This window comes from Lethenteron reissneri, chromosome 23 (genome assembly GCF_015708825.2).
Source record: "Lethenteron reissneri isolate LAM-NWPU_2019-01 chromosome 23, ASM1570882v1, whole genome shotgun sequence".
In the NCBI taxonomy this organism is placed as follows: Eukaryota; Metazoa; Chordata; class Hyperoartia; order Petromyzontiformes; family Petromyzontidae; genus Lethenteron; species Lethenteron reissneri.
This window is the reverse complement of record NC_083801.1, coordinates 696138-719892: the sequence shown is the minus strand read 5'-3', so window position 1 is coordinate 719892 and position 23755 is coordinate 696138. Positions and strand designations below refer to the sequence as shown.

The following is a 23755-nucleotide window of genomic DNA, read 5'->3' as shown; positions in this document are numbered from 1 at the left end:
AATGATTGCTAAGCCAGAATCCATCTTCTCGGTTGAAATTGTCTCTGTGTTTGTATATGTGGATCGCCTCATGAACGAATCTCTCATGATAGCCAGATGGCTTGCAGAGAACCTCTGTCTTGGAGAAGTCAATGTCATGTGAGCCCACTGAATTGTAACAGTGATCTGCCACGGCTGAGGTGTTTGTCCTACCGTGTTTCAGGTCTGCCTTATGTTCACGGATGCGGTCCGAGACATGTCGTTTGGTTTCTCCAATGTAACTGCTACCACAGAGGCAACTTAGTTTGTAGACGCCAGGGTACTGTATGTCTGGAACCACATCTTTTACAGACGGGACCAGATCACGGATTTTATGTACTGTGTTGAATCGGACCTGGATCTTGTGTTTAATCAGGATTTTAGAGATCTTTTTTGTGACCCCAGCAATGTAGGGTAAGGTGATGGTCTTGAAAGGCTCCTCAACAGGATCCTTCTTGATGGTTGGAGTGATGGCTTTGCGGATTGTGTAGTCGGAGTAACCATTAGCCTTAAGAGCTTGGCGTACGTGTTTGAGTTCACTGGAAATGTGTTCATGGTCGGAGATGCATTGGGCTCTATGATATAGAGTCTTGATGAGGGAATTCTTCTGGGATGGATGGTGGTGGGAATCCGGTTTTAGATAAGCATCCGTGTGGGTGGCTTTCCTGTAGACAGAGTGGCTCATTGAACCATCAGGTCTCCTTTTGATTAGGACATCCAAAAAGGGTAGCTTGCCATCATTTTCGACTTCCATGGTGAATCTGATGGCTGGGTGTATGGAATTGATGTGGTCGAGAAATTGGTCTAGAGCATCTGGCCACATGGCCGGCCTGCTCTAGGCCATGTGGCCAGATGCTCTAGACCAATTTCTCGACCACATCAATTCCATACACCCAGCCATCAGATTCACCATGGAAGTCGAAAATGATGGCAAGCTACCCTTTTTGGATGTCCTAATCAAAAGGAGACCTGATGGTTCAATGAGCCACTCTGTCTACAGGAAAGCCACCCACACGGATGCTTATCTAAAACCGGATTCCCACCACCATCCATCCCAGAAGAATTCCCTCATCAAGACTCTATATCATAGAGCCCAATGCATCTCCGACCATGAACACATTTCCAGTGAACTCAAACACGTACGCCAAGCTCTTAAGGCTAATGGTTACTCCGACTACACAATCCGCAAAGCCATCACTCCAACCATCAAGAAGGATCCTGTTGAGGAGCCTTTCAAGACCATCACCTTACCCTACATTGCTGGGGTCACAAAAAAGATCTCCAAAATCCTGATTAAACACAAGATCCAGGTCCGATTCAACACAGTACATAAAATCCGTGATCTGGTCCCGTCTGTAAAAGATGTGGTTCCAGACATACAGTACCCTGGCGTCTACAAACTAAGTTGCCTCTGTGGTAGCAGTTACATTGGAGAAACCAAACGACATGTCTCGGACCGCATCCGTGAACATAAGGCAGACCTGAAACACGGTAGGACAAACACCTCAGCCGTGGCAGATCACTGTTACAATTCAGTGGGCTCACATGACATTGACTTCTCCAAGACAGAGGTTCTCTGCAAGCCATCTGGCTATCATGAGAGATTCGTTCATGAGGCGATCCACATATACAAACACAGAGACAATTTCAACCGAGAAGATGGATTCTGGCTTAGCAATCATTGGAAGGACGTAATAAACCATTTCGGATCTTAACTGATTGTGTTCACGTTTACGGTGACTTTCAGACCACGTTCCACTCACTGGCATGGTGCAGTGTGCAGAGTAATGTATGGTGTCGTAATTGTACAGTAAACATATAGCAGTATGATACACATTAGGGTGGGTAGAATAATACATAGTGTTATATTAAAATGGATAAGGCAGCAACTGCAGCAGCAGCAGCAAGTGCAGCAGCAGCAGCAAGTGCAGCAGCAGCAGCAAGTGCAGCAGCAGCAGCAACTGCAGCAGCAGCAGCAACTGCAGCAGCAGCAGAAACTGCAGCAGCAGCAGCAGCAACTGCTGCAGCAGCAGTAACTGCAGCTCCCTTTGATGCTGTTAATCCTGCATAATGCACATGCATATGCAGTACTAATCACATTCCTGCATTTCCCATAAATATGCTAAATTCCTTTTGATATGCAAATTCCTTTGTCAATGCGCCCAGCTTATATATATGCTCCAAGCTCGTGTGCTGTTTCATTCAGACTCTGTCGCCTCGACGGACCTGGTTTTCACCTGAGGACGGCTGCTTGCGTTGTGGCCGAAACGTCGTGAGAATTGTTTTATTATGTTTTATTTTTATTATTTTATTACTTCCCTTCTACGTGACTTTACCGAAAGAACCAAGAAGATGAATCCCTGCAGTCACGAAAGCTTTAAATCGAAATTTAATGCAAATTAAATGTGATTATTCCACTTGCTTACACCCAGCAAAACTCATTACCAGACTTAAGTTTTTGAAGAGCGGGGCGATGTTGCTGCTGCTATATGTGATCTCATTTGAGTCACTTGTATTACTGTAGTACTGGTATGGTAATACTGGTACTGTGGTACTGTAGTCCTGGCACTGGAGTAGTGGTACTGCAGTACCGTAGCACAGATACTGGAGTACAAGTACCATAGTACTGGCACTGTCATACGATAGTACTGGCCCTATAGCACTGGCACTGTAGCACTGTAGCAATAGTACCATAGTACTGGTCCTGTTCTGGCAGCATCTTACTGTGTGCAGCGTCATCTCACTCCCTTATATCCCTTAACACACTTTATATTTAAATAAATGACTGTCACACATAGTATATTTATAGAAATACTATATAAACACAACACATCTAAAACGAAACTTGTTAAACAGAGCACTATCTTAATTTTGGAGCTTTCGTGACTGCAGGAATTATTCTTTAATTCTTTCGGTAAAGTCACGTATAAAGATAAAATAATAAATTAAATAATAGCATACGACATTTCGATTGCAACACAAGCAATCATCATTATTTAATTTATTATTTTATCTTTATACGTGACTTTACCGAAAGAACCAAAGAAAAACAGAGCACTGTCAAGATAAAAAGATATGACTATGGACTGAAAGGGTATCCCTACATTCACCATTATTCCTTACAGGAAAAATCACTCTAGCTTAACGCAAATTCACTTTATGTGAAAATTCTCAGGAACGCAAATCCCCCGTGTTAAGCGAGGACTCACTGTAGTTACAGTCAGATGCCTCAGTGACATTTATTCATGAGCAGGCCAGGGCTCGTTGAGATTCCCCGAAGTTGAACAGCTCGGCAAGTTAAACGTTTTTATTATTTTACCAGGTAAGGCACACTGGGCTATGTAGTTATTATACTGAAGCGACCTGGCACCACATGATAGCTCAAGGAAGTGGCTTATCATGTGGAAACTTAGAGCAGCCAAACGATCTGAACGCATGTTGATTCTAAATGTGGAGAGAAAACCGGAGGACCCGAAGAAAAACCCACGTGACCACGGGGAGAGAGACATGCGAACTCCGAATATACAAGTGTCAGTGTCGGGGGATCGAACCCACGACCTCCTGTATACCAAGTGAGGCAGTTAACATCTCGCCACCACAGTGCCATCACCCCTCCTCCACGGGACTCAGGCTGCTCGCGAGCTCCTCGGCTCTTCGGATTTTCATTCCGTGCAGCTGCGTGCCTTTTCGGATGCGCGCCAGCATAACGCAGGCCAGGCTCACCTTTAAGCTCCAGGACTTGGCGGACGGTGTTGGCATCGCCACTGATGAGAAACGAGAGGGCGAAACGCACGTACGCCATGCGGATGTCTTCTTTGCGCTGGGGAACACGCATGGACACAAACGAGAACGGGAGTCGTGAACTTAATTATTCATTGCTACGTTGGTTCACTCAAAAAAGTCTCACTGAGTCTCAAGGCTTGTTTTTATTGTTTCAGGAAGGTCTTGCCAGGCTTTTGCAATTGGGGGTCGGTGTTGCCGTGTTCTATTCCCATGGAGTTATTTGTGGTGCGATTTTTCGAATGTTTAACCATCAGAATAATAAAAATCTTGATTTATCCCAGAGGAGGAATCCGACGAGCTATTATGAAGCTCTTTTTCAGATGTCCAGTCAGGACGGGTGAGCAAATTTATAGCATTTGGCTGCTAATCAAATTCCATATTATAAGCCACTTCGTTGGATTATAATTTGTGACCAGGTCGCTTCTAAAAAATAACTTTTTACCTGGTAAAATGTAATATTTTTAGTTTGGTTTACAACAAAACCAAAAACTATAGGAGTGCAACATTGGAGGAAAGGTAAGCAAGTCACTAAAAGTAAGTAATGAAAAGTATACAAGTATAGAGTAGTGTGAGCAACCATGAGGGGGCGGACAGAGGGAGGTGTGAGCGAGTTGACAGTTAAGGATCATGTCATGTCACGGGTGGTGTAAGAGGTACCTTCGGAAACAAAGGTGGGTCCGAGCTAGGGGGAGGAGCTGCCTAAGGGGTAGTTAAGGGGGACCCCGTGACGAAGGCAAGGTCGTTGTGGGGAGCCAGGGCAAGGATCAGCTGGAAGAAGAGAGCTAAGGGGATAGCCGAGAGTAGGGTCCGGAGTATTCAGTAGGGATCAGCTGAGAGAGGGTTTCTCTCTCCTCGTCGCCGGACGGTGTTGGATGAGCCCCTGCTCCGGGCAGACGAGTGAGAGAGCCCTTAAGGATAGCCAAAGGCAGGACCAGGTACTGTTCAGAGTCCAGGGTAAGGACCTAGATAGGGAGCACCTACCTCTGGTGTGAGTTAGAGTGTTGAGTTCAACAGTGTTTAATAAACAGCAACAGCCCTAGTCTCAGAGTGGTTCTACTGTACAACACAAGTACAAATTGCATAGGTACTTCAATTCCTGCCAGGACACGATGGCCTACTCTTGAATGAAGTCATGGCATCTTTGACATCCGCTGTGCAGCAAACAGCATCTATATATCTGTACACAGAAGACCCGTAGGATCATTGATGACGATCATTGGATTCAAACCGCAAAACTTTGCGAAGAGCGGCGAATGCGCGCCGGGCACGTACCTTGGCGTCGCGACGCCTCGCAAGGTACGGGAGAGACTTGTGGCTGAAATCAAAGTGTCCGAACAAATCCCGTGCAGCGTCAGCACCCTGCATCACCACAGCACACAGCAGCTTCAAGGCGGCGAGCACGCACCTGGGGCAGCACGCCACGCACACATATAAAGACAAAGACACACCACACACACAAAGACATACATACAGCAGAGCGTAAACAATACGTACCCTCCACACCAGAGGCTCACAATATAATGCAGTCATCAGAACCATCAGGCATTAGTCTGCCTGTAGAGGTTGCTACAGTAATTACAATTGGGTAATTGTCGAATTTAGAGACATACAGTAGCCACACATACAAAAAGAATGGCACGTTTCATAATCAACAATGGTCTATCCACTGCTGGACTGGATTAAGATACCATCGCCATTCCTCATGTCTGGGCAATGCCACAACCCGTCTGACACCAGCACCAGGAGATGACCGCATCGTTCCATCTGCTCGGCGGTCAAACGCTTGTACGCAAGACTACTCAATGTGTTCGGCTGTGTCGGGAGGTGGAGGGTTTCACGATCATCCCACGGCCTAGGCCAAACATCATTTACGAATCCTCCCATTGGCTGTGAAACACTATGTTCTTACGTTAAACTAAACCATGCTATTTAAACTAAACTATTTTTTATTTTACCAGGTAATGCCCACTGAGCTAAATAGCTCTTTTCAGAAGTGACCTGGCCACAAATGATAGCTCAACGAATTGGATTATCTAGTGGAAATGTATAGTATAAAAAACCGGAGGACTCTGAAAAAATCCATGCAATCACAGGGAGACAGAGGCACGCAAACTCCAAATATACAGCAGGCATCAGGGTCGGGATCGAACCTACGACCTCCTGTATACCAGACGAGGCAGTTAACATCTCCTAGCCACCGTGGCACCGATGTCTCCCCTCTGGAGCATGGCAGCTGATTTGGTGTGAGCGGTGGTGAGGCCAGTGAGGGGTCAGCCGCACCGGGCATCAGCCGACGACAAGCAGTTGTACATGAGCCTCATGTGGCCCTGCAGGAGCTTGCGCACCACCTCGGCCCCCACGCTCCAGTATCGAGCAAGGTCGCCCGCCGTGCGCAGCAGAATGGCCTCCAGCGCCTCCCACACCTTCGAGAGCTGCAACGACCACAACGCATGGTCCTGGTCAAACCACATGATCCAGACACAACAAAGTGTCCTGCCACAACACAGGGTCCCACTGTAATGCAGGAAACGAACACAACACAGCTGCAGCCTTAACACAGGGTCACCACAACGTAGGGTACCACCACAGCACAGGGTACCACTACAACACAGGGTACCATCACAACACAGGGTACCACCACAGCACAGGGTCATCACAACGTAGGGTACCACCACAGCACAGGGTACCACTATAACACAGGGTACCATCACAACACAGGGTACCGCCACAACACAGGGTACCACCACAACACAGGGTACTACCACAACACAGGGTACCACGACAACACAGGGTACCACCACAACACAGGGTACCACGACAACACACGGTACCACCACAGCACAGGGTACCACCACAACACACGGTACCACCACAACACACGGTACCACCACAGCACAGGGTACCACCACAACACAGGGTACCACCACAACACAGGGTACCACCACAACACAGGGTACCACCACAACACAGGGTACCACCACAACACAGGGTACTACCACAACACAGGGTACCACGACAACACAGGGTACCACCACAACACAGGGTACCACCACAACACAGGGTACCACCACAACACAGGGTACCACCACAGCACAGGGTACCACCACAACACAGGGTACCACCACAACACAGGGTACCACCACAACACAGGGTACCACCACAACACAGGGTACTACCACAACACAGGGTACCACGACAACACAGGGTACCACCACAACACAGGGTACCACGACAACACAGGGTACCACCACAACACACGGTACCACCACAGCACAGGGTACCACCACAGCACAGGGTACCACCACAGCACAGGGTACCATCACAACACAGGGTACCACCACAGCACAGGGTCCCATCACAACACAGGGTACCACCACAGCAAAGGGTACCACCACAACACAGGGTACCACCACAGCACAGGGTACCACCACAACACAGGGTACCACCACAACACAGGGTACCACCACAGCACAGGGTACCGCCACAGCACAGGGTACCATCACAACACAGGGTACCACCACAACACAGGGTACCACCACAGCACAGGGTACCACCACAACACAGGGTACCACCACAACACAGGGTACCATCACAACACAGGGTACCACCACAGCACAGGGTACCACCACAACACAGGGTACCGCCACAGCACAGGGTACCACCACAACACAGGGTACCGCCACAGCACAGGGTACCGCCACAACACAGGGTACCGCCACAGCACAGGGTACCACCACAACACAGGGTACCACCACAGCACAGGGTACCACCACAACACAGGGTACCGCCACAGCACAGGGTACCACCACAACACAGGGTACCACCACAGCACAGGGTACCGCCACAGCACAGGGTACCACGACAGCACAGGGTACCGCCACAACACAGGGTACCGCCACAGCACAGGGTACCACCACAACACAGGGTACCACCACAGCACAGGGTACCACGACAGCACAGGGTACCACCACAGCAAAGGGTACCACCACAGCACAGGGTACCACCACAGCAAAGGGTACCACCACAACACAGGGTACCACCACAACACAGGGTACCACCACAGCACAGGGTACCACCACAGCAAAGGGTACCACCACAGCACAGGGTACCACCACCACAACACAGGGTACCACCACAACACAGGGTTTGTCCACACCGTGGGTCACGTCAGGGACGGGTCTCCCTCCAGGATTCGGCCACAACCATATTAGAGACAAACCTTACCGAAAAAACCTAAAATATGAAACCTTAATACACAAAGCGCTACGGCACGGAAGCGGGGGGAGGAGACGAGATGGCAACACCACCAACCTCGCGGTCACGGAGCCGCTCCCCGTCGAGCAGCTTGAAGATCTCAGCGCACTCGCCCGAGATCTTCACGAAGCCCTCCACCACGTCGTGCAGCCCCTCCGCGGGCAGCTGCTTGCTCAGCGAGACGAACGTCTCCAGCGCTAAGCACCACGCAGTGGACAGGACGGGCAGTCATGCTCACGGCACTGGCACAGCACATCCACAGCACTGGCACAGAAACAGCACAGAGACAGCACAGACACAGCACTGGCACAGAGACAGCACAGACATAGTACAAGGACAGAGACAGACACAGCACTGACAGAGACAGCACAGACACAGCACTGACAGAAACAGCACTGACAGAGACAGCCCAGACAGAGTCCAGGGCGAGCACATCCACAGCACTGGCACAGACACAGCACAGACACAGCACAAGGACCGCAGAACCACACAACTGGCACAGTCACCGCACAGGGACAGTACAGATACAGCACTGGCCACGTCACCCTTCACAAAGCACGCGGGGGGGGGGGCTCAGCTACAAACGGTGGGGGGCACGGGCTGAACCTGCTGAGAGCAGGGGGACGTGAGGGATATGGGGGGGGGGGTGTTCGGCCACGTGCTGCGTCTCACCCCGCAGCGCGGTATCCGTGTGCTGCAGCAGCTGCTTGAAGCGCGTGGCCGTGAATTCCTCCTCCTCCTCCTGCTCCCCGTGCTTCTCTTGTTTTTCGTCGGCGCGTGCCACCTTGGGGGGCCTGGCCTCCTCCCCCGCGTCTCCGTTCCCCCGCTTGGCCCCCATGGTGTCTCTGGCGCACACACCGCACACACACGCGTCTCTCACGTGCCCCCCCTCCCACACGTCTTACGTGCCCCCCCCCACACACAAATGTCTCTCACGTGCCCCCCACCACCACCACGTGCCCCCCACCACCACCACATGCCCCCCACACATACGCGTCTCTCACGTGCCCCCCACCACCACATGCCCCCCTCACACACACACGTCTTTCACGTGCCCCCCACCACCACCACGTACCCCCCCACACATACACGCGTCTCACGTGCCCCCCACCACCACCACGTGCCCCCCCACACACGCCTCTCACGTGCCCCCCACCACCACCACGTGCCCCCCACACACACGTCTCTCACGTGCCCCCCACCACCACCACGTGCCCCCCACACACACGTCTCTCACGTGCCCCCCACCACCACCACGTGCCCCCCACCACCACCACTTGCCCCCCACACACACGTCTCTCACGTGCCCCCCACCACCACCACGTGCCCCCCACACACACGTCTCTCACGTGCCCCCCACCACCACCACGTGCCCCCCACACACACGTCTCTCACGTGCCCCCCACCACCACCACGTGCCCCCCACCACCACCACGTGCCCCCCACCACCACCACGTGCCCCCCACACACACGTCTCTCACGTGCCCCCCACCACCACCACGTGCCCCCCACACAGTCTCTCACGTGCCCCCCACCACCACCACGTGCCCCCCACACACACGTCTCTCACGTGCCCCCCACCACCACCACGTGCCCCCCACCACCACCACGTGCCCCCCACACACACGTCTCTCACGTGCCCCCCACCACCACCACGTGCCCCCCACCACCACCACGTGTCTCCCACACACACGTCTCTCACGTGCCCCCCACCACCACCACGTGCCCCCCACCACCACCACGTGTCCCCCACACACACGCGTCTCTCACTTGCTCCACACGCGCTCCCCACCACCACGTGCCGGTACGCGCTGAGTGCCGTAAAGCAAAACTTTCGTGTCGTAAAGGTCGTCTGCCGTAAGGGCGGCGCTACTGTACCACAGTGTTTGCGACTTGTCGTAAATGTGAGTGTCGTACAGCATAGGTGCTGTAAGGTTGTGAGGATGGGACTGTACGGGTGTTTACGACTGTATCTACCGTAAAGGTCTATTTATTTACGACTGTCGTGAACACGGATGTCGTGAAACTAATTCCAAAAAGCCCGCAGACGATTCCGTGCAGCTCGCAACGTCAGAATCTTTGTTTACACCGGAGGAGGAACCCGACGAGCTATGAAGCTCTGTTCCACAGGTGTCCAGTCGGGGCGGGACAGTAAATTATATCAACAAACAGTACAAAACAGAGACAAGGTAAGCATGCCAATAACAAAACATCTACCAAGTACACATTGCACACATAACATACATTGCGCAAAGCGTGTTCGCCTACCGCAAAGCAGGTATTAAATTTACGACTGTCGTAAAGTGTCGTGAATGCGTGTCACGTGGTGGGCAGGCGCGGGAAGATGGCGCGAGGTGGCGAGGCCGCGGAGTCGCAGCCGCCGCCGCTCGTGGAGCTGCTGCTCGGGCCGCCCGCAGAGCAGCAGCGCGCCGAGAGGCTCTGCAGCGCCATCGCGCAGGTGACCAAGCCGCAGCAGCAGCAAGAGGCTTGGAGACGCGCGCCTGCGACAGCAGCGGTGGTGGCAGCGACCCCGGGGCCGCTGCTGTCGCTGCGGCTGCTGCGTTCTCATGGACGGGGAGAGAGCAGAGGAGCCATGGGCGTCCTCATGTTGTTGTTGTCGTCGTTGTTGCGTTTCGTCACCCAGGAGAACCTGTCTCGCCGAGTGGCAAGACTATTATCTCAGGAGGGTCATGCCAAGTTTGGCGCAGCATGGGGAACGATGTTGCTTTGTATCGGGGTTGCTTTTGTGTCGCTATGGGAGTAAAGCGGAGAGCCCGCAGGGAACCCATGCAGGGCAGAGGGAGAGAGAGATACAGACTCCCACACACTCGAGGAGGGCACTCGCTAGGGAGTCCTGCTAAGTTCTCGCAGTCCTGTAGTTTTCCATGCTACTTGCGCGTGTGTAGTGGTTAGGTCGACTCCACCTCAAGTGAGTACCTGGTGCGGCGTGTGGTAAACATCGCCACGAGGGAGATAAAGGCAGCGCCGTGCCTGTTTCCTTAGCTGCTCCCTAACAGCACTTGCCCCAACAGTCTGTTAAAGGCTACGCGGGGCTTGGTTATTAGCTGCCGACTGTGGTGTGTCCAGCACAGCTGGTGCATCTGCCAGTCATCTCAATTGACCCATGGCACCTGGGTCTGACCCGTGACATCCCGTGTCAGCGAACCTTCGACACGTGGCCTCAAAGTGCACCTAGCCTGGCACAAGCGCCGTGGTGACGATGAACGACTGTTGTTGCTGTCCGCGTGCGCTGTAGAGGGGAGTGGCGGCTCTTGGGAGTCTGAGCGGCATGGAGCACGCGCAGCTGGTGGCGCTGTACCGCGCCCACGTGCTGCCGCTGCCCCAGAGGGAGCTGAGAGGAGACTCGTACTGGGCCCGGCGAGTGACCCAGAGGGGCGGCACGCGCGCGGCTCAGCCAGCAGGGTCACCCGCGGGGTCACCAGCAGGGTACGTTTTGTGGGCACACCCCGAGTGTCACTCCTTGCATCCCACTGGGATTTTTGCACACAGCATTGATATACGGTGCTTTTTCTGGAAGACTTTGCTATTTTTTCCTGGATTTTTCTGTTTTGCGCGAAGTCACTTTAAGATGTTTCTTGTTCATGTTTTTGTTTGTTGCGGTTGCACCCGATTCAAGAGCCGAATGGCTCACAGGGCTATACCAAATAAATTAAACTGAAACACTACAGTACCACTAATGCTAACTACTAAGGGCGTCACGGTGGCTAGATGCCAACTCCCTCGCCTGGTATGTAGGAAGTCGTGGGTTCGATCCCGAACCTGATGCCTGTTGTATATTTGAGTTTGATTGTTCCTCCCGTGGTCGTGTCGATTTTTCTCCGGGTCCTCAGTTTTCTAGCCACATTTAGAATAAACAACACGTTTAGAGTACAGTAAAACCTTGGATTGCGAGCATAATTCGTTTCGGAAACGTGTTTGTAATCCAAAGCACTCGTACATCACAGCGAATTTCCCCATAAAAAATAATGTAAACTCAGATGATTCGTTCCATGTAATGTAAAATTATTAATACAAAATACCTTTATATTTTTATTATTTAAATTTAATGTAAAGTAATCAAATTTATTGTGGCTGGTGTGAGGGAGAGGAGAGGAGGAGGGGGCCATTGTTGCAGTACAGTTACTAAAGAACAGTCCCTACACTTGGACACAAATTAAAAAAATATTTTACACACACGTGGTCACAATACTATAGTAAACAATATACGCTCGCATAGATGTTGACTATACGAGTGAGGTACGCCGACTGAGACCGAGCATGGGCGACGATTACCCACAATCCCGCAGCGAGAGAGAGAGAGAAGAACCATCGGCTCAGTTGTGATCACGTGACGCTCGGCAGACAAAGCGTATACTGTACGTACTACTCGTATTGCAAGACCTCGCTCGTTTATCAAGTTAAAATTTATCAAAAAATTTGCTCGTCTTGCAAAACACTCGCAGACCAAGTTACTCGCAATCCAAGGTTTTACTGTATTTGGCCGCAATACATTTCCAGATGATAAGCCACTTCGTTGGGCTATCATCTGTGGCCAGGTTGCTTCTGAAAAAGAGCTATATGGCTCAGTGGGCTTTGCTTGGTAAAATAAAACATTATTTAGTTTAGTTTTACTAACTACACTCGTTTATCCAGGGAAGCCTCACTTAAGATTTTTCAGGAGGGTACTGCCAAGTTTTCGCAGACGGGAGTGATGCTACTGTTATGTGTTTATCCCAATTGAGTAATTTGCTGAAGTTAATTTTGAGCATTGGGATGTTGTGGTCTTTTTAGCTATGGGAGGAAATTGGAGCAGCTGGAGGAAACTCGTGCAGAATAGGAGAGAATACAAACTCTCTCACACACACACCCGCTTACACGCATTCTCACTCACGTATACACTCTGCAGAACAGGGAGTTGAACATACAAAGGCCACACAAAAAGGCCACGCAGAAAGGCACCCCGGTTGGGAACCTAACCAAGGCCCTTCTTGTTGTGAGGCATGAGCGTTACCACTGAGCCATCCAGGCACGCTGGGCTGCAGCAATAACGCAGACCCCGTGACCCATATGGAAATGTGAGTTATTCAGTAATTGTGCAGTGCAGATATCACAGGTGATATTGTGAGAAGGGAATGGGTTCGATTTACAACTCTTTCTGTGTGGAGTCTGTATGTTCTCCCCTGTTCTGCATAGGTTTTCTCCCATAAATAAAACAGCAGTATTACTGGTATTGGCCAAACATCCCCATGTTGAAACATTCCCTGCAAATTATTCATCGCCCCCGCACTAATTATTGCAGACTGCCAAAAATAGCACATTTCGTGATAATAATAATAATAGTACAATTTGTAACACGCGCAAATTTGCAGACGTAGTGGCCGCAACTCAGAGGCGCGGAGCCAAGCTCAGAGTCGCTCAAAAGCATGATTGTAGAGGTGAGTTTTTAAGTGTCTCTTGAAGGAGGCGATTGAGGTGATGCTGCGAATGTGCAGAGGGATATCGTTCCAGACTTTTGGGGCTGCCACCGAGAAGCGGCACGTAGACATGACCATCCTGGATCTTGGTATCAAGAGGAGGTCGTGAGTCGCGCTGCGCAGGCATCTGCCGTGTGCTGAGCTGCAAGTTGTCAATAATGAAGAAAGATACGGCGGGCACGCGGGTATGAAGGCATTGTGGCAGAGGCAGGCGGTCTTGTATGTGACCCTACTGGCGATAGGGAGCCAGTTGAGAGCGCGGAGACGAGCTTGTGAGCCGAGGCGGGGATGAGTGTGGGCAATGACGACGCGTGCTAGGTTATTTTGTAGTCTTTGAAGTTTCTTTAGGTTGCCAGCGGAGGTCCAGACAAGGACGGAGTTACAATAGTCAAGGCGAGACCCAACTATGCAACATGCCAAAGTGTTGCCAATTTCATTAGAGATGAGATGACGTATGTGTCTAAGAGCCTTCAGGTGAAAGTTACATGAGCTGATGATATGGTTGGTTTGACGGTCGAAGGATAAAGTTGAATCTAGGATGACACCGAGGTAGCTGAAGTGGTCGGTGAACTTGATGCTGTGACCGAAGATGTGTATGTGTGTGGGGAGTGCTGCTGAATTGAGACGTTGCTTGGTACCTAACATGATGGCCACTGACTTTTTCGGATTAAGGGCTAGGTTGTGTGCAGTGAACCATTGTTGCACGGCGGTGGTACATTCCGAGAGCCTCTCGAATCCAGATGCATTGCTAGAATCGATGGCGGTGAATAGAATCGTGTCATCCGCGTATGAGTGATGCTTAACACCGAAGCTTGCAATGAGCCGGCCGATCGGGGAAGTGTAGGCTGTGAAGAGCAGGGGACCTAGAACAGAGCCCTGGGGAACCCCGCATAATGCTGTTGTTTCAGGCGATGTGGACATGCCCACCCTGACTGAAGATTGCCGGTCAGAAAGGTACGAAGCTATCCACTTGAGTGCTGAGCCGTATATACCGAAGTCGGATTTCAGGAGGGAAGTAAGGAGCGAATGGTTGATGGTGTCGAAGGCTGACGAAATGTCCAGACTTACAAGTGCAACAGTTGAGCCGGAATCAATGATCGTTAAAATGTCATCGAGCACTCTAGTGAGTGCTGTTTCTGTGGAATAGTTTTGACGGTAAGCTGACTGGAAGTAGCAGTAGTTTGCGGAGGAGGTGACGTGTGGTTGTAACTGGGCGAGGGCTAGTCGTTCAAGGAGTTTAGAGAGGTTCGAGAGGTTAGTGATGGGACGATAACTAGATGGATCATCCGGATCTAGATTTGGTTTCTTTAACAAGGGAGAAACCAGGCCAGATTTGAGGTTGGATGGAAAACACCCCGAAGAGAAGGAGGCATTTGCGATGTTCCTGATCATGATGGCGAGTTCCGGAGCACATTGCTTGAACAAGGAACCTGGGAGCACGTCGAGTGGAGATGACTTCAAATGAAGTGATTCAATTAAAGCGAAAACGTCTTTTGTAGACACAGGCTTTAGCATAGTTAGAAGAGTGTCTGGGTTAGTGCTTACAATTTTAGGTACCATGAGCGGGGTACAATGGTGCAATGTGTCAGTAGACGTGCACGAGTTTGCGATGGCGATTAGCTTGTTGAAGTAAGTATTAAAAGAGGTGGCAAGTTTCAGTGAGGCAAGGGGATCGCTAAGGTGAGGGACCATAGTGCTACCAGGATGGAGAAGATCTTTGAGGGTTTTCCATAGAATGCCCAGGGTTCCGGTTGCTTTTTTGATGCGTTCCTCAATGTGGGAGGAACGTGAGACAAGGATCAGTTTGTTAGTTTTCCTGCAGGCGACTCTGTAAGCAAGTCGATCAGCAGGTAGACCACTGCGGGATGCGATACGTTCAAGGCGCCTCCTGGTTCGCTTAGCAATGATGGCATCTCTTGAGAGCCGTGAGTGTCGTGAGAAGACTGCCTAGCGGTTCGTGATTTTAATGGAGCTAGTTTGTCCAGCGCCGCCCTCATGTCAGCTTCTAGTTGGAGAGCGCAGACGGTTGGATCCGATGATGGGGATAACATTGAAAGCGAGTTTGCAAGGAGGTGACGAAAAGCGGGAAATGCGATACCCTTGAAATTACGCAAGTTGCGGGTGAATTTGATGGTGATTGGCTTGGGAAATTGGAGGGAAGAAAGTATGAGGCGGTGGTCGGAGTAACCAGTTTGGAAAACTCCCAGTGCAGTGATGCGTCGGTGCTGGTTAGGTTCCAGAACCAGGTCGAGCATGCTCTCAACGTTTGTTGACAAAGCTCTGGTGGGGCCTGAGTTTGTAATGACCAGGTTATGGCAGGCCAAAGTTGACTCAAGGTGACTATCGATGGAGGCTGGGGTATTGCCGGGGCAATTAAAGTCACCTGTAAGCACGAGCCTGTGAGATGGGTTAGGAATCAGATATAGGAATTCCGAAAGCTCATTTAAGAAGGTTTTGATGCTGCCATCTGGAGGGCGATAGATGGAAATTATGGAAAAGCACTCATTGTTAGTAGTAAGGGATACGGACTGGACCTCGAATGTGGCCTGAGCCATTGGTAGATGGAGCTCTTTAATTTTCAAGTGAGCATTGTAAACGACCGCTAAGCCACCACCCCGCTGGTTAGTTGCGCGAGGTTTATGTAGAACCTTGTATCCTGGGGGCGCAACTTCCAGAGAGATAGCTGGCGGGGAGTCTTGCCTGCACCAGGTCTCAGTGATGAGCAAAAGGTCGATGTGGTGGTCCGAGATGGTGTCGTGAATCAGGGCTGATTTATTGGTGATGGAGCGTGCGTTGAGCAGGCCGAGGCGGATATGTGAAGGTAGATGTGAAGATCCGTGCAGGTGAGGCGTCGAGGGAACAGAGGAGTTGGCTGGTTCGAGGTCGACCTGTGAACGGCGGCCCCTACCACCTCTGCAACCACGGTGCCGATGCAGTCTCCGACGTTGGCCTCGGAGAAGCCCAAGGACAGAGAGCGTCCTCAGGAGCACGGGTTGCAGGTGCAGATGATGAAGAGATAGTGCGAGTCGTAGCCCTATTATATCAGCCCGTGCTGCAACGATGGTGCGGATGAAGGGGCCCGGATTCGGGTGGACTCCAATCAGCGGCTCTGCTGCCCTGAGCAGCAAGTCGAGGTGTCGTTGTCCAAGCTCCACGCTGTCAGCAAGCACTTCCCTGTAGGTAGCGGATGCAAACACGCCCGTGTAAACACTCGTTGAGCGCGTACACGGGCGTACAGAACCACGCAGGCGGGGCGTACAATGGAGCAGCCAGAAGAACACGAAGTCTAGTGGATTAGCTGACCACGCTCTGTGCTCCAGCTCGCAGGTGATGCAGCAGGATGGACGTACCTCGCAGAGCTCCCGTTCACTGGTGGTGCTGGGCAGCAGGCAAGCCAACTCTCTCGTGTTGAGGAGATGACAGTCTGCTTCGCGTTCCCACTCGCTGATGGTGGTGAACGTTGGACGGAGCACGTAGATCTCCCACTTGCTGGCGATGCTGGGGCATGCCAAGCTCACAGGCGCTGATGGTACCGGAAGAGGTGCCTTGTGAGGACGTTGCTGGTAGAAACCGTGCCCGGGGCGGATGTTAAGCCGCGCCGCATGAACAAAACAGCCATCGTCCTCCAGCTTCGTGAATCGAAGCAACAGGCCTCGTTTACTCGCACTGCCCAACAGCTGTGCAATGCGGCAGTTAAGGCGAGTTGTGTGGCACTGCAGTAAACGGCATTTGTCGGCTGTTGTAGCGCCGTGGGGCGTGTGCAGTGAACACGGAGGCGGGCGGGTTTGGGTGCAGGGATCGGCCGCCACCCAAAACTCGGGCGACGCCAAAGTAATAATGAAAATAATGAAACAAAATAAATTATATGAAAAATGTAATGGAAGATGAAAGTAAGAAGAGTGGTGGTGAGTGAAGAAGGACGTGGGTAAGGTACGGGGTGTGGTTACGGTTGTTAAACTGTGAGAGCGATCCGGGACTGCAGCCAGCTGCGGCGCTGTCGCCATCTTGCTAAGAATGGCGCAAATACCTAATGCACTCAATTCTAAATATTTACACTTTTCATTAGTATTTCGTGTAAATATAACCTTGGATTATAATTTTTTGTGACTCGTAAAATAACCAGTGCCAAAATGCTGCTCTCCTTCCCAGATTGAAACATTGGAATGAAAACCGCAAGCGGCCTCTGATAGTTTTCGACGGAGCGTCGACAAAAACGGTGATTAAAGTGCGGCGCGTCTCGGCAGAGGGAGGAGGCACCAATCCTCCAGCCACAGAAGGAAAAGTCGCCATCAAAAGCCCAGTGCCCAGCCTGGCCCAAGTCTCTCCCAGACTCCCGGAGCCCTCGAATGGGGCAGCGCCTACCTCCCCGAGCTGCGTACTCTCGAAGGGTGCAACTGCACCCGGCGGCGACGCCGTGGGCTCGATCAAGGTGAAGAGAGTGCCGAGCGTGGACCCCAAACGCGAGGTGGGTACGAGTGGTTAGGGAGATAGGGTCACACTCACTGTCAATCCGCAGGCTCTACGAGCACTGAAATGACACCATTCATAGTCCATGCGCTAGAGCAGAAATTAGTACGACCTCAGATCCCATCCCTCTCTGCACCTCCCTTGCTCTGCGCCCAGTCTCGCTCTCTCGCTCCTATTCCCTTCTCGCTCCCCTTCCCTGGAACCAACTCCACCAGCAGCAAATAGAGCAACCATCACCATTATCACCTGCAAAGGAAAGCTGTTTTGGGTGTGGACCAATCAACTTCAAGGACAGTGCATACATTATCAGAGTTATGTTTTTTGTTTGCATTACGACTGCAGGTATTGTGGTCTATGCAAACATGACTCCTTGTAAAAAAGGTGTCAGTTTTGTTGCCCGATAAAAGGGTAAAACACCAATTATATTTTTCTACTGGCAAATGAGGTTCCAATGGTGTAAATGCTTATCCCGAGCTCTCATACTCTGATAGTGCATTGTCTTTGAGTTGTGCGCCTTTTGGCGTCATCTGGTCCAACACCATGTGAGACTAGGCTCTAAGGAAAGCTGTCTCAGGTGTGGACCAATCAACTTCAAGGACAGTGCATACATTATCAGAGTTATGTTTTTTGTTTGCATTACGACTGCAGGTATTGTGGTCTATGCAAACATGACTCCTTGTAAAAAAGGTGTCAGTTTTTTTGGCAGATAAAAGGGTAAAAAAACAATTCTAATATTTTTCTACTGGCAAATGAGGTTCCAATGGTGTAAATGCTTACCCCGAGCTCTCATACTCTGATGATGCATTGTCTTTGAGTTGTGCGCCTTTTGGCGTCATCTGGTCCAACACCATGTGAGACTAGGCTCTAAGGAAAGCTGTCTTGGGTGTGGACCAATCAACTTCAAGGACTGCATCCATTATCAGAGTTATGTTTTTTGTTTGCATTATGACTGCAGGTATTGTAGTCTATGCAAACATGACTCCTTGTAAAAAAAGGTGTCAGTTTTGTTGCCAGATAAAAGGGTAAAAAAACAATTATCATATTTTTCTACTGGCAAATGAGGTTCCAATGGTGTAAACCTCAATCTCATAATCAACGTTTTTGGGAGAGATCGCATTATTTATAAATGTGTCGTAACCCTCCACCACCCGACACGGCCAATCAGCAAAACAAGTGTCACGTTGATAAAGACAAATAGTTCACTGCTTTAGCCCACCGTTGGGTTGAAGCATGAAACCACAACATTTACAATTTTTTGAGTACGACGTTTCGCTGGTAATTGCATCCAGCATTATCGGGCAATTCGCCAGAATGGTGAGGCTCTGCTCTTGCTCCCGGTCTTAAATAGAGCAGCAGTAGGGTGACGTCATCATTTAACTCATCAGGTACAACGATTTGAGGCGGAGGGGAGGGGGGGTTATTGTAATTATATACTAGATTAGTAATCAGGCAATTGTTACGATGTTAGTTGTAGCTTAGTTGTAATGTGTTATTGGAATTATATGCTACGTTAGTAATCAGTTAATTAGTTTTTGTTTCCCCTATAAGGAATTGTAATATGTATTATTTAATAATACGCTTCCAGGCCGCACTAAGCCTGTAGCTGTCTGAGCGGTTAAAGTTATTTCTGTTTCTCTCAATTTCAATGGATTCTCTAATTAGTTTTTGCCAGTAGTAACTAGTTTTACACAACACTTCAACGTTATCAAAATCAATTGAGTATCCCTGTTGGCAAGCATGTTCTGCCACTGCCGACAGTTGTATTTGAGATAGTTTAATATTTCTCTGGTGTTCTTTTAGTCTTGTACTAATGTTACGCCCCATCTGTCCAATATAGCATCTGCCACATAAACAATTAATCCGATATACACCTTCTGTTGATAATTTAGGCAATTCGTCTTTAGTGCAAGTTACTAGTTTTTGAATTGTGTGTACTGTACCAAATCTTACTGTAATGTTTTGCTTTTGCAAAACACCGGCTAATTTGTCAGTTACTCCTGAGATATATGGTATTTTAATTGTTTTAACAATCTGATCGCTTTCAGCAGTGTTGCTTTGCGATCGTGATTTGGAATTTAGTGCTCTATTAATTTGAGCATTATTGTAGCCATTCTATATTAGTGCTTCTTTAACGTGTTTAATCTCTCACGAGACTTTCACCATCTGACACTGTTTTAGCCCGATGTATGAGCATCTTGAGAAGAGAGGATTTCTGAGTTGGGTGATTATGCGAATCTGCATTCAGATAGGCATCAGTGTGTGTTTGCTTTCTGTAAACGCTGTGTGTTATTTTACCATTTAGGCCATGTCCAAGTAAAATATCCAGGAACGGGAGTGTATTATTCACCTCCATTTCCATGGTGAACTGGATGGCCGGGTTTTGTGCATTGAGATGATTTAGAAAATCGTTAAGTGTATCTTTACCATGTGGCCAGACAACCAAAGTGTCATCCACATATCTAAACCAAAAGGATGGTTTTAATGTGCTCGAGGCAAGTGCTCTTGTTTAAAAGTTTTCCATGTACAAATTTGCTATAGCAGGGGATAAAGGAGAGCCCATTGCTGCTCCTTCCCTTTGTTTAAAGAATTTTGCCTCTCCATAAGAAGTGTTATTTAAACAATGGTCAGCGAGTTTCAGAATATCTTTTGGTAAACCTGCAGGGATTCATATTTTTGGTTCTTTCGGCAAAGTCACGCGACTTTACCGAAAGAACCAAGAATATGTAACCGGAAACGAGTGAACTTAAAACAGTAAATAAGTAACAAAAGTAAATATCCAAGAAACAAGTAACACATAACTGGTAGATAAGTAAGTACAGTTTTAGTACTGGTAGATTGCACACTGCAGGAGATAATAGTGGCACTACGGTAATGCCGTCGCCTCGCCCCCAACCCCCCACCTCTCTCCCCCCCAGCTGCCCCACCTCCCAGCTATCCCGTCGCCGGTAAACAGTGCGCGCACTTCAAACATTGTCGTTTAATTGTGCAAACAATTTATTTAAAACGTGATAACGTGCAATTTGAGTGCAAGAGGTGTATTCAGCAGTGCTTTAGTCAAAGGTAAGTGTTGCTTAGTGGATAGTCCTACTATGAAAAAAAATTAACGAGTTATGACATGTCACACGTGTAAAATATTTTTGGGATAACCCGCACCTCCATATACCCCGCAGGGTCTTGTTTTGTTTGTAAAAAGTGGTATACCAAGTGGGTTATATGCTGGAAAATACGGTAATTATCAAATAAACTAGGTTGTTGGGGGGCGCCTATGGCGTAATGGACAGAGCACGGCTCTCCCTCAGGGCAGCAGTGGAGAGAGCGCGGCTCTCCCTCGAGTCAGCAGTGGAGAGCACGGGGGTCCCTCAGAGCAGCAGTAGACGGAGCACGGCTCTGCCTCACTCACTCACCCGTCTCCTCTGAGCTGCATGCGATTGTGTGTGAGTGAGTGAGCTGTGTGAGTGAGTGAGCCGTGTGTGAGTGGATCGACCGTCAGCTTTCCGTGGCTGCGTCTCCGGCGCTGTGGCCGTGATGTTGCTGCTTCTCGGGCCTCCGAGGTGTGGGGTGTACCACAACATAAAGTGGGCAGCTCGCGGTCACGTGACGCACTTCAACCAATCCGGGGGCACGCGGTCACGTGACGCACTTCAATCCGTGGCGCGTTAATCACAGTCACAGAATGACAGAGGGACAGATCTGGGCTATTATCAAATAAATTAGCCATTGTTGGGCTACAGAAAACGGAAGCACTAAACTTCCGCCACCTTAGGTGGTGACAAGTGAAGGACATTTGCTCTGGGCTCATGGAGCAATCGGACCCAGGTGGTTGGTCTCGCGACTATGGGTCACACCGTGGAGCTTTCTGCGGTCTTTCAACCGTGGCTGTGTCTTTTGTTTCCTGCAGGAGAAGTCGGTCGGGAGCCCTGAAGTGAAGTCAAAAATCCAGCGCATCAAGTGGCCCTGATCCCCAGGGCCTGCGCCGCTCTCACACACCCCCCAGTAGTTTTGCGCGCTGCCGCCGCCGTGCGTGCAAACCGCAAGTTTTTATTTTCAGGCGTTTTGTCGGGTTGTTTTTACGCAAGGCTCACACAGAGGTCACGTCCTTTATGTTATTTTGTGTTCCTTTAAGAGTCCCTCGTATGTTTTTAGCACGCAAAGGCATTGTTGACAGTGGTGTTGTACATATGTAGGGGGGTACGTCATGTTTTTGAAGACAAATGCCATCCTTAAAACTCGGCCTAGCATCGAGGCTTGTTGTTAAGCTCCACCTTGTGTGCCGACCTTCGTGATGTTGGGATTGGTTAACAGTAAGCGCAAAACTCAAGGTTGTGTACTTTTCTAATCCTGTTTGGGAGATTTATTTCCTGTGAAACATGGACGAATGAACGTGTGGCTTCGACAATGTTCACCTTGCTCCGTTTAATGCATACGGCGAGTCCTCGCTTAGCGCGCGGCATTCACACACAACGCGCTTTCACTGACACGGTTCTTCCATTAGGGAACACTTCTCGCACAACGCGGAATGCATCCCTTAACGCGGATTGCTCATCGTTAAAATGCGGAACGCACATCGTTATTACGCATTCCGTGGTCGACGATGAATTACTTTCTTGAGCTGCGCGGCCGAGCAGTGATACAGTATTCAGTAGCGCTGTGGTGCGCCCTCGGTTATTAGTCCTGCCATCTCACCGCTTGTACGTGGGTACATCGTATCTCGCCAAACTTATTACGGGGAAGTTTTTTTAAAAGCGTTTTTTGCTTAATGCGCCACTTTTCAGGAACGCATCTACCACTACCGTGTTAAACGAGGACTTGCTGTATAAATGCTGGCCATGAGCGACGGAAGAATCGCATTCAGCTGCAAGCACATGAGCGTTGCGACCATGCAGGTGGACTGGTTTTAAATCGCAGCGTGCTATGTACGTTACATATCCAATGTAATAATGCATGGGTGATACATGTACTTTGCTGTTTGTTTTCAGTGCAATTACTTGATTAAATTAATAAGCTTAACAGTTTAGTCTCATCTCACGCTGGTTTGCTTCCAAGTTCTACGTTCTACTTGTGTTATTTGATCTGTCCGCAGTGACTGAACATTAAACCTTTACATCTTTGGATGTCTTTTCATATATATCTTTGGGCGTCACAGTGGTGGCAAAGTAGTGACACGCGCATCTAGGTTCGATTTCCAACTCGGGTGCCGTGCGGAGCTTGTATGTCCTCTCTCCTCCTGTTCTGCATGGGTTTCCTCTGGGTTCTCCAGTTTCATCCCATAGCGAACACAACAGGCAGTGTAACTGGTATTGACTAAATATCCCAATCGTGAAAAATGACTCAATTGGGATTGCACACAACAGCAACTTTGCATAACCCCCAAATATTTTTATGAACCCATTGGCTTTTACCCAAAAAATCCCGAAAATGACCCATTTACAGGATGCTTTGAATTTGTGGTGCAACTTGTATAAATACTTAAATGTTTGTAACCATAGACAGTCTTTAAAGTTTATCTCTGTAAGTAAAGCAGTTGCTGGGTTGTGGGTAAACGTTGAAATCATACGAGGTCAACATTTATCTTTAACTTAAGTTGCTCTTTAAGGGCTTACACGGTAACAAATGCACACGTGTTGAATTTAATAAAACGAAGGAAATGGGCCAGAGCATAGCTGTCCAGTATTCTGTATGTGGACTGAATTTTTTTTTTTGCAATGTTAATGCTGCCATTAAACCTAGATCTGCACTTGTGAACATGGCTTTTCTCCTGA

The 23755-nt window shown here is 49.6% G+C and overlaps 2 protein-coding genes across 2 annotated transcripts in view; one reads left to right on the top strand and one right to left on the bottom strand.

Moving 5' to 3' along the window:
• URB1 (URB1 ribosome biogenesis homolog) overlaps positions 1-9863 on the bottom strand; it is a 67306-nt gene extending 57443 nt beyond the window's left edge. Inside the window, exons 1-6 of the mRNA XM_061556776.1 lie at positions 9826-9863; positions 8728-8900; positions 8113-8252; positions 6082-6233; positions 5074-5206; positions 3742-3838 (exon numbers count right to left, since the gene is read on the bottom strand). Of these exons, the coding sequence (XP_061412760.1) occupies positions 3742-3838; positions 5074-5206; positions 6082-6233; positions 8113-8252; positions 8728-8893 (688 nt within the window). The 5' untranslated portion in view covers positions 8894-8900; positions 9826-9863. The remainder of the gene's footprint in view (positions 1-3741; positions 3839-5073; positions 5207-6081; positions 6234-8112; positions 8253-8727; positions 8901-9825) is intronic.
• Positions 9864-10066: 203 nt separating this feature from the next.
• On the top strand, positions 10067-23650 carry C23H2orf49 (chromosome 23 C2orf49 homolog). The gene is made up of 5 exons (XM_061556805.1): positions 10067-10244; positions 10390-10513; positions 11312-11502; positions 17679-17994; positions 21895-23650. Exons 2-5 carry the CDS (start codon positions 10400-10402, stop codon positions 21952-21954), a joined length of 681 nt encoding a protein of 226 aa, XP_061412789.1. The 5' UTR covers positions 10067-10244; positions 10390-10399; the 3' UTR covers positions 21955-23650.
• The last annotated feature ends 105 nt before the right edge of the window (positions 23651-23755 follow it).

What these genes read in the sequence shown, in the direction of transcription:
- C23H2orf49 (XM_061556805.1), top strand. Translation starts at nt 10,400, where the DNA reads ATGGCGCGAGGTGGCGAGGCCGCGGAGTCGCAGCCGCCGCCGCTCGTG. An exon ending in TCTGCAGCGCCATCGCGCAG is followed by an intron (nt 10,514 to 11,311) that starts GTGACCAAGCCG and finishes CGTGCGCTGTAG; the next exon opens with AGGGGAGTGGCGGCTCTTGG. An exon ending in CCCGCGGGGTCACCAGCAGG is followed by an intron (nt 11,503 to 17,678) that starts GTACGTTTTGTG and finishes TCTCCTTCCCAG; the next exon opens with ATTGAAACATTGGAATGAAA.